General features: G+C 39.7%; 1 protein-coding gene across 1 annotated transcript in view; it reads right to left on the bottom strand.

Annotated features, from left to right (window-relative positions):
• Nucleotides 1-1,155: 1,155 nt before the first annotated feature.
• Nucleotides 1,156-11,153, bottom strand: part of HERC3 (HECT and RLD domain containing E3 ubiquitin protein ligase 3) — a 152,160-nt gene continuing 142,162 nt past the window's right edge. Inside the window, exons 22-24 of the mRNA XM_007951696.2 lie at nt 3,581-3,764; nt 3,088-3,190; nt 1,156-1,364 (exon numbers count right to left, since the gene is read on the bottom strand). Of these exons, the coding sequence (XP_007949887.1) occupies nt 1,156-1,364; nt 3,088-3,190; nt 3,581-3,764 (496 nt within the window). The remainder of the gene's footprint in view (nt 1,365-3,087; nt 3,191-3,580; nt 3,765-11,153) is intronic.

Raw genomic sequence — 11,153 nt, forward strand, 5'->3', positions numbered from 1 at the left:
ATCCCACCCCAAAGAGTGGGAAGAAGCAAAGAAGAAAGCAAAGGAAGGAAGGAAAGAATGGAAGAGAAAGTGTAGGAGACACAAAGTGATAAGGAAAGTGAAAAGAAATTTATTATTTCTATAATTTGCTTGGAGAAGGCAGAGACTCTCAAAAAATATTAATGCAACTTGCTCCAAAAGTGACAGAATGGAAGAGGTGAGGGAGCCTGTCACTTCACCTTATTGTCAAAGGGACAAGCCCAAGCGAGGGACAGAATCCAACTGCGCAGCGTCTCTATAAACGAGGCCCAGGAACTAGGCACGGGCATCACAAGATGGTTTTCCTCAAAAACTTTTTTTTTTTTTCCAGGTAAGATGTGTTCATAAATGCTCCCTAAATCCTCCACGGTTCAACCAAAATAATGGACTGAGACTCAGAGTTATGGAACTGGGAGTTTCTAAAATAGTCCTTGACTCCTTTAGGTTAGATCAGGACTGCAACAAGTCAGGCCATTCCTAAGACTGCAGAGAGAGGAAACATTCTGCATGCGCAGGTAAGAAGGGACAAACCAAACCAAACCAAACTCACTGTCGTGGAGTCGGATCCGACTCATAGCAACTCCTCCTTGGGTTTCCAAGGCCGTATTACTATGGAAGTAGATTGCCCCATCTTCCTTCTGAGGAGTGGCTGGTGGGTTTGAACCACTAGACTTCTGATTAACAGTCAAATGCCTTAGGCACTACCCTACCAGAGCTCCCAAGAAGGGACAGATCAGTCAAAATCCTCCTTGCAGAGGAATGAGAAGATAAGAGATGGACAAGGAAGCATTGTGAGGAAAGATCAGGGCTGGAAAATGGGAACTTAAGGAATCACTGCCATTTTACCCAGCAGAGTGCAACATACGCACAAGTGCAAGGAACAATAGGTAACTGCTTTAAAAACAGAAACAAAAATGCCCATCCAAGAGCCAATTTCTCCCCTTATCCCCAATCTCTGATTTTGCCAAAAGGTTGTTTGCTGCTTCAAACCCCAGAAACCACATCAACTAGGTTCAGGATTCAAAAGTCCCAACCCACTTATACAATAAAAAAAATAGAAATCACCCCATTATTTTCTGTATAGCCCTCAATGTAGACATTGAGGAAGGAAGGGAAATCCAGGGCAAGCTGGGGACCTCAAGCCAAACTAAACCCTTCATAGTTGTCAAGGGCCTGGGTCAGGCGGGTGCTCAGAATCTCTTTGCTGCTGTACTTGGGAAGGTCAAGAAGGTTGTAGCAAGTGTGGGCCACTGGCAAGTACTCCTCCCCACTGGCTGTGGACTGGATGACAATCTGCAGGCTCGCCATGCCATAGATGGGGATCCTATCGCTGCCTGTCAGGAACACTGGGGAGAAAAAGAAAGTGTTAACAGTTAAGCAAGTAGGAAGTCTCCCTAGGAACAGATAGGAAAGCATGACACCCTGTGGCTCACACAAGAAGTACAATTGCTTTTATGCATATCCAGCCGAATGATGCCCTAAACGCCCTAAAATCAAAAATGTCTTCCATCAGTCTTTGCCATCATAAATTTTATTAGCCTCCAAAGCCTTGTTTTATGAAATCAACAAGGAAAAGAGAGCTGACCTCGGGGGCAAATTAGGAAGATGGTCAATGTCTGTAAGACATCAAGGTCTCTCTCCCCTGAGACTGAAGCTTGCACCATCCAACTGAATTCCCATCTGTGGGTCGATTTGCTCTCCCTTCACTCTCTCTCCATGGTTTTAAACCCAAAGAGCTGACACTGACATTGTAATACACGTTTCACTCTTGTGACATGCACTGTGATTTGGCAACAAAAAAAAAGCGCTCATCTGTTTTTCCATGTTTTCTCATGCTAGATAACGTTCTCAGAGACGAATTGCTAGAATTTACTATAATGAAATCATTATTTATAGAGCACTTTCAAATAACCTGGCACTGTCTGAGACAGCCATACGCGGACATGCTTACCAAAATCTCTAGAGTTAATCAAAATTTCCATAAATCTAAAGATCTTTGGATAGAGAAAAAAAAAAGATTTATCCTAGGAAAATCCCCAACAACCAGAACTGGCTTCTCAATTAAGTGCCACAGCCCTACAAGCTCATTTGGCAAACCCTGACCTGTCACTCCATTCATATGCCACTGCCTCTTAGTAGCCGATGTGACTGGGCAGAGGTCAAGGGGGGTTCTTTTGCGTAGGAATTCTTGTGTTGGAGCGCCACTTCCTCTCAGCTATGCTCCATGTAAGTGGTGGCATCTGGGGGTAAGTCTTGCATTAATATTAATATATGCTGTGTCACACAAAGCAGAACAGACTGCTTTGCAAATCCTGTATGTTGGTTTTATATGGCTGAAAATTCTGTATTTACCAGCTAATTTCTGTGTTTGGTTAGACAGAGTAAGATTTCAACTACTCTGAAACTGAACATCATTCTCTTTTCCAAATATATTATCCTTCTCAATTTTCACCCAACCAGTCATGCCCAGTCACCACATATCATATGGTTCCAGAAGGGGTCAATCCATAGAGATAGATAGTAGAGTGCTTGTTGCCTAAGGTTGGAAGGGTTGGGAGAAAATAGACAATGACTACTAAGGGGCATGGGGTTCTTTTTTGGGATGATAAATGCAAAATTGTGATGGCTGCATACCTCTGTGAATACACTGTAATCCACTGAATTGTGTATTTTAAGGGGGAGGACTGTATGGTATGTGAATTACATCTCAATAAAGCTATTAGAAATTGTATCTCCCCAGTTCCATCTGCAGTGGATGCTTTGTAATATTTTCAAAAGATTAGAGAGATAAGGGAGGTTGATCCAAACAATTAGATGTTACAAATGTAATACTTAAACACATCACTTACATATAAAATAACTAACATTTTTAGAGCAATCGAAAACCATGTAATCCCTCCTGTTAGGCAACAAATATGGATTAACAACAAATGTTGTGCCTGAGATTTCATTAAGACAAAAAGCATAATGTGATTAATTACTAACTTTTTATATTTAAAAGAGTTGGACCTACACCATATGCAAGATTGAAATGTAGACAAATAACCATGTTGAGTTACTGATACGTACAGAGAAACTTCTTCTTCTTTTCCAGTGGAAACTCATGAAATGTTTCCCAAAACATTCTCACAGTGGGATGTGTGGCTGAGTAATCACCTTTGTAGATGGCAGTCTGTTCAAAAACAGAAAAAAAAAAAGTATCTTTCATAATAATAATAGTGGCTATGTGTATAGTATTTGCACATATGTACCAAAATCCAAAAAAAAAAAAAAAAATAGTGGCACCCACTGCCACTGAATTGATTACGACTCATAGAGACCCCCACTGGGTTTCCAAGGCTATAAATCTTTATGGAAGTAGACTGCTCCATCTTCCTTCTGCAGAGGCTGGTGGGTTTGAACCACTGACCTTCTGGTTAGCTACCAAATGCCTTATCCACTTTGCCACCAGAGCTCCAAATCACATTCAACTAGAGTACATTTTCAAAGAGACCAGAGGGCCATCTACCCAGGGTGCTGCTGCTATTATCAAGATGATAATGGTATCATCTTTTGTGCTCACCTCTTCCAGTTCCTCCCAGTTGTAATTGCTGTTCCCCACCATCATGGCCCTCAGTTCTGAAGGTTGGAAGAGCTCAAGTACTTTGCCACCACACACCTTCAGGAAGCCACTGGAGAAGGCTGTGTACCATTCGTGAACTGAGATTTGGAAGACATAATTCACATAAGCATCCACAAATTCCTGCCTGTCAGAAGACCAAAGAAACAGAATATATTTAGCTCAAAGTCTTATAAAGTTTATGAAGGTACCCTTTTATATTATTTCTGTTAAAGAGATGAGGAGTGATAAAAATCAAACTCCCTTAAATTCTCACACCAGGAAATAACTTAAAACATCATGTATGTTAATGGCTCTCTGCACTGTTCTCCCCATCCCTCCCTAGGCCTTAGGATTCTACCAAGGTGTCCCAGGTGACCTGGGGGCAGGTGGGCCATGTAGGAAGGACCATGAAGGCAGTAGGTAGAGGCATACTACTAGTTTACCTGAGGAGCCCTGGTTACATTCCTGTTGCAAATCGTTCAATAATAAATAAACACTTCTCCTAATTCAAAGGAAAAGTCTAAAATATTGGTCCTAGGCTACTTCTCCTCTTCTCAGAAAGGAAAGCCATCTTAGATATTTGTATCTCTTACCAATTTTAAAATTTTAAAAGGTAAATTCCTTAACTCCTTTCTATAAATCCCTTAACAATCTTTGGAAAGAATTATATCACATAATGGTTCCATCTTACAAATGTAAATTAAGACAACAGTGAATTACTATCTGTACTCATCATACTGGCAGGAGTTTAAGTCAGATAATATCAGTAATAGTGAAGATGTGGAAAAATGGGAACCCCATACACAGCTGGTTGACATTTCCCATTGTGAACTGGCAGGAATGTCATCTATGAACTGAGACATAAACATTTTGGGTGAACAATTTATCCTACCTAGAAAAATTGAAAATGTGAATACTCTGATGCAGCTACTCTTACTGCCAGCTAGGTAATCCAGAGACTCTCACATGAGTGTAAAAGAGAACAAGTACAGGATATTCACTATAGCATTTTCCTATAACGTGGAGTGACTGGGGAGAAAAAAACTAAACAAAACAAAACAATCACACCTACTGCCACTGAGGTGATTCTGACTCACTGTGACCCTTTAGAACAGAGTAGAACTGCCCCATATGGCTTCCAAGGCTGAAATCTCTACGGAAGCAGACCGCCACATCTTTCTACCACAGAGCAGATGGTTGGTTCAAATCAGCAACTTTTCAGTAAGCAGCCAAGGGCTTTTAACCACTATGCCACAAGGGCTCCTCAAATTAATATGAGAACAAAGACAAGATAATATAGGATGGAGTTCATCAAGTACAGCGTGTTAATTAAATTAACTAGATACACATTGGGAGCTCTGGTAGCATAGTGGCTAAGACACTTGCCTGCTAACCAGACGGCTGGCGGTTCAAACCCACCAGCCACTCCTCGGAAGGAAGGTTGGGCAATCCTACTTCCGTAGTGATACTGCCTCGGAAACCCAAGGAGGGGTCGCTATAAGTCGGGTTTGACTCGATGGCACATAACAACAACAACAACAACAAGATACACATTTATCAAAATGAATATATTTCAAGAACAAGGTTGAACAAAAAAGCAAGTACAGTATGGTATCATCTACTATGTTAAGTTCATTTTGACACTTAAAACAATGCTATGTATAAGAATCAGTGGCTCTGCTGCTTAAAGCTTCTGACCTGGGGGCAAGTTATCTAACCTCTCGGTGACTCAGTCTCTTCATCTGTAAAACGGAAATAATATGAGTACATAACTCATGGGACTGTTGCAAGGATTAAATGAGTTAACACACACAAAACAAGCTTGAAGGTGTTTTGTAAACGCTAGCTACTATTTATGGATAAGGAGCTCTGGTGGCATAGTGCCTAAGGCACTTGACTGCTAACCAGAAGTCTGGTGGTTCAAACCCACCAGCCACTCCTTGGAGGAAAGGTTGGGCAATCTACTTCCATAATGATACTGCCTCGGAAACCCAAGGAGGGGTCACTATGAGTCAGATCTGACTCGACAGCAGTGAGTTTGTTTTTTTGGTTTATTTACAGATACGAGATTTTGTTTATGGATATGAAATGAGTATGTGTTCAGTTTTGAAATAGAAGCCATTAATGTAAAAAGATCTTTATCTTAATACACCTATTTATCATAAAAAACCAAACCCATTGCCATCAAGTAAATGCAGACTCACAATGACCTCACAAGACTAACCCATAGGGTTTCCAAAGCTGTAAATCTTTATGTAAGCAGACTGTCACATATTCTTCCTGCAGAGAGGCTGGTGGGTTTGAACCACTGACCTTTTGGTTAGCAGCTGAGCACTTTAACTACTGCACCACCAGAACCTCTTATTACAAAAGTCTGGTAGCACAGTGCCTAAGGCACTTGACTGTTAACCAGAAGGCTGGCAGTTCAAACCCACCAGCCACTCCTTGGAAGGAAGGTTGGGCAATCTACTTCCGTAGTGATACTGCCTCGGAAACCCAAGGAGGGGTCGCTATGAGTCAGGTCCGACTCCATGGCACATAACAACAACAACAACAGAAACATGAAAAGATACAAATCAAATTCATAAGAATTTTGTCTGGGTAAGAAAGGGGGTTAGAAAGAAAGGAATGGAACTAAAGAGATGTACAAAAAGAACTTTAATGATATTATTAACTTTTTTCTTTAATTATAAAGTATAAAACAAGTATCTGTTTATCTGGGTAATGCATGTAAAGATGTTTGTCCTATTATTCTCTGCATGTTTCTGTGTTTTAAATTTTAAAAAAAATTAAAAAAAAATAACATTATGATGATAGATCTTTTCTTCTTAGCAACCACTAATATAATACCTCATAAAACTGCATGTGGTAGTTAAGGTTTTGTGTCAACATGGCTTGGCTGTGATTTTGAGTGGCTTGGCAGCTGGATGTAGCTCTTCCCCATGATGAGACTGGATGTGGCGTAATCACCTTCATAGTAGAATCTGCTGTGAGCAGCTAATTAGTGGAAAGGGAGTTGCCTTCAGTGTGTGGCCTGCTTCCAGTATATCTGGAAAAGCTTTGGGAAAGATCTCTGGCTTTTTGCTCCTCCACTTGGCCCACCATTATCTCCAGTTGCCAGACTTGAACCAGTGGCCTGCTGTGTTGCCTGCTAATCTTGGAGACTGTTGCTTTTGCAGCCTGTGAGCCAACAATCTGTTTTATCTCATGATCTTGGATTCATCAGACTCAGCAGCCAGAAGTCTGCCATACTGCTAGCCAATCTTGAGTTCGTCAGCCCCTGAAGCTGGATGAGTCAGGAGAAGCCTCCAGCTTGACATCTGATCCATGGACTTGGGACTTGCCAGCCTCTACAATTGTGTGAGCCATTTCCTGGAGATAAATTTCCCTCTCTACACATACTCACTGGTCGTACCTCTCTAGAGAAGCCAGCCTAAGACACTGCACTTGAACATCTTGACTCTCCTCCAAGAGCACACTTTTTACAAGGCACTACCTGTACCAGTAACTAATGAGGAAGTGCTGTGATGTAACAGATAAGCATATGGACTCTAGAGATGGGCAGAAAGGTTCAAACCTAGGCTCTGCCACTTTTTTATGTACCAGCTACTAAACCTATTTCCCATCTTTAAAATGGGGTAAGTGTTGAGTTAAAAAAGCTGTTTATATGTCTTAGCCATAGATTCTGAAAGTTTCTCACAGTGCTAATGATGCACGACATTTTTGAAACTCATTACTCAAAGCCAGTAATATTTTTCTGATAAAACTGTCTAGAGAGGCACCATCAAGTTTTTTTGATTACAGACTCTAATTTCTGTTTGTCACTTAGCACTCTCCTTCAAAGACATTCTTGGTTAATGACCACCAATCATTACAGAGTGTTTAAGGTGCCAGGCATTGCAATAAGTTCTTGGATATATATTGTTGTTGTTGTTATGTGCCGTCGAGTCGGACCCGACTCATAGCGACGCCTCCTTGGGTTTCCGAGGCAGTATCACTACAGAAGTAGATTGCCCTATCTTCCTTCCGAGGAGTGTGGCTGGTGGGTTTGAACTGCCAACCTTCTGGTTAGCAGTCAAGTGCCTTAGCCACTATGCTACCAGAGCTCAATACTCAACACTACTCTTTGAGAGAATTTCATGCTATGAGAATTATTATTTCAATAAAAATGAACCCACAAAATAATCCATTAATTAAAAAACAAACATTTGTGTTTTCTATGATCATTATTTCAATTTCAGAGCTGAGTCTGGGACAAACAATGAGTGCATGGGCAGACAGAGAAATGGAGGCTAATGTTTGAATACAGAACCTGTACCTCAATGACCTCTCCATTCTCTCTGTCTTGATTATTTTAATTTCCAATATAGTGGCTGCATGAGACGTTACAGGAGGCCAAGATAAATTCTTCCTGGTACAATAACTCATCTACACTATTCACAAATATGTTTTATTGCAGTCCCAATTATACACTTGATTCCGCTAAGCCCACAAAAGGAGACAACTCTTAGTTGATATGATTTTCAAACACATAAATTTAAAGGAGTAGGTAATACATGCATTGTCAATTATTTTTAGAAGTCTACTTCTAAGCCACTGTAGTAAGAGTCTGTTAAAAAGTAGTCTAGCTTGTAAGGCTGATTCTGAAATTAATATACAGGGCAAAGGCACCAGAATAGCCAAAATAATTTTTAAATAGAAGAACAAAGTTGGAGGATTCCAATTGATTTCAAAACTATAGTGAGTAAGGCTAGAGTAACTAAGTATGTTATGGTGAAAGGATAGACACATAAACCAGTGCAAAAGAACAGAGTGCAGAAATAGACCTGGACACATGTGATCACTGATTTTCCACAAAGATGCAAAGGTAATCACTAGAGAAAGGATAGCATTTTCAACAAATGGTCCTGGATCAACAGGACATCCATATGCAAAAAAAAGAAACCTTGATCCACAACTCCTACACATATTAACTCAACATGAACCACAGACTCAAATGTAAAACCTTAAATTACAAAGCTCTAAAAATTTTTTTGTAGATTTTAGCAAATATTTCTTAGATATCACCAAAAGCACAATCCATAAAAAAAAAAATATTAGTACAACTGACTTCATCAAAATCAAAATTTTCTGTTCTTCGGAGACAGAAAAAAAAATGAAAAGCTAGACTGGTAGATAGTATTTGCAAAACACACATTTGATAAAGGATTTGTGTTCATAATACAAAAAGAACATTTAAAACTCAATAAGGAAATAACTCAAATTTTAAAAATGGGTAAAATATCTGAGCGCACACACTTCATCAATGAAGATATGCAAATGGAAAATAAACATGAGATGACATTCGATATCACTAGTCATTAACAAAATCACTATCCAGCTACTAGAATAAAAACACCTGACAATATCAAATGGTGGTGAGGATGAAAAGCAACTGCAACTTCTCCTCCCTGATGATGAGAAAGCAGAATGGCATAGCTCCTGTGGAAAACAGGCAGTTTTCTTTAAACATATGCCTTTAATAATAAACATATTGCAGTGTAGTAAATTACTTTGTGTGGCTTTTCTACCCATAAGTCTTTGTAAACTCCAAGGTGGAATTTGCTATGAGCAACTGAGGAGCTCCTGATTGCTGAAGGTGTCCAGCTGGAGTATTTCTGTTGGGAGTGGCACAAAACAATGTTCTGGGAGGTGCCCACTCTCTCTCAGGTGCTTAGAGTTCTGATGCCATAATTGGCTAGTTTGACCACCCTGCGCATATTCTTTAAATATAGGCCTCAACATTTCCACTCCTAGGTACTTTCCCCCCAAAAATAAGAATGTATGTTGCACACAATCTGTAAAAGGATATTCATAGTGGCATTATTTGTAATCATCAAAAACTAGAAACAACCCAAATGGGAATATTACTCAAAAATAAAAAGGAATGAACTACTAATAGATACAACATGAATGAATATCAAATGCTTTATACTAAGTGAAAAAGTCAGACTCAAAAGGCTACATATATGAGATTCCTTTTACATGATATTCTGGGAAAAAGTAGAATTACCAAGGCACAAAATTGATCAGTGGTCATCAGGACCAGGAATTGGGGTAGGTCCATGCAGGAATTTTTAGGTGATGGAACTGTTCTATATTTTGGTTAACTGCAGTGGTTATTGCATGGCTGTATTGTTTGTCATTGTACTATAGGATAGATCTAGAAATGCTCTTTTTGACCAGGAATGTGATGCCATTCCTCTTCAATTTGTCATTCCTGGCACAGGAGAACATATGGTTATCTGATTCAAAATGGTCATTACCAGTCCATTTCAACTCACTGATGCCTAGGATATTGATCCTTATGCATTCCATTTCATTTTTGACAACTTCCAGTATTCCTAGATTCAAACTTCATACATTTCACATTCTGATTGTTAATGTTTGTAGCTGTTTCTTCTCCTTTTGAGTTGTGCCCCATTATCAAATGAAGTCCCAAAAGCTTTACTCCACCCATGTCATTAAGGTTGACTCCACTTTGGGGCAGCTCTTCCCCAGTCATATTCTGAGTGCCTTCCAACTTTTCAACCAACAGAAAGATATTTACCTGTGTTTTATTTGACTGTGCAAAGGCATTTGACTGTAGATCATAACAAATTACGGATAACATTGCAAAGAATGGGAATTCCAAAAAACACTTAATGGTACTCGTGAGGAACCTGTACTCTGACCAAGAAGCTGTTGTTAGAACAGAACAAGGAGATACTGCATGGTTTAAAATCTGGAAGGGTATGCATCAGGGTTGTATCATTTCATCACACCTTATTCAATCTGAATATGCTGAGCAAAGAATCTGAGCCACTGGACTATATGAAAAAGGACAGGGCATCAGGATTGGAGGAAGACTTATTAAAAACTTGCAATGTGCAGGTGACACAACCTTGCTTATGTGAAGTAGACTTCACTTTATTACTTGATGAAGATCAAAGCCTACATTCTTTAATATGGATTACTCCTCAACATAAAGAAAACAAAAATTCTCATAATTGGACTGATAAATAACATCACAACAAATGGAAAAAAGATTGAAGTTGTCAGGGATTTCATTTTACTTGGATCCACAATCAACAGCCATGGAAGCAGCAGTCAAGAAATCAGATATCCTGAAAAAGTGACAGCATTCTCATTTGCATTCCAGGGACCTAAGAATAGGCTCTGTTTGCCAAGGATGGCAGAGCCATATGGGAGGCAGACAATGGGAAAGGAGACAGGTGGTGAGCACATAAGTGCTGCCAACTAGTGAATAGAGGAGCACGGTACAGTACCCTGCTTGCATAGATAACATACAAAGAAAATGAAAATCATGGGTAAGTCACTCCAACATACAATCACCAATTAAATATAAATACAAAAACATCACAATGCCTCAGAGACAACAGAGCATCACAGTCCACAAAAACAAGCAAGATAAAAGAGGAAAAACAAGGGACCAGGATATAGACCCCAAACACATCCCTGAGGAAGAAGCAGCATTGGAACTCCCTGATAAGGA

Source organism: Orycteropus afer, unplaced genomic scaffold, assembly GCF_000298275.1.
Source record: "Orycteropus afer afer isolate SDZICR_OR568_19922 unplaced genomic scaffold, OryAfe1.0 scaffold00309, whole genome shotgun sequence".
NCBI classification, from domain to species: Eukaryota; Metazoa; Chordata; class Mammalia; order Tubulidentata; family Orycteropodidae; genus Orycteropus; species Orycteropus afer.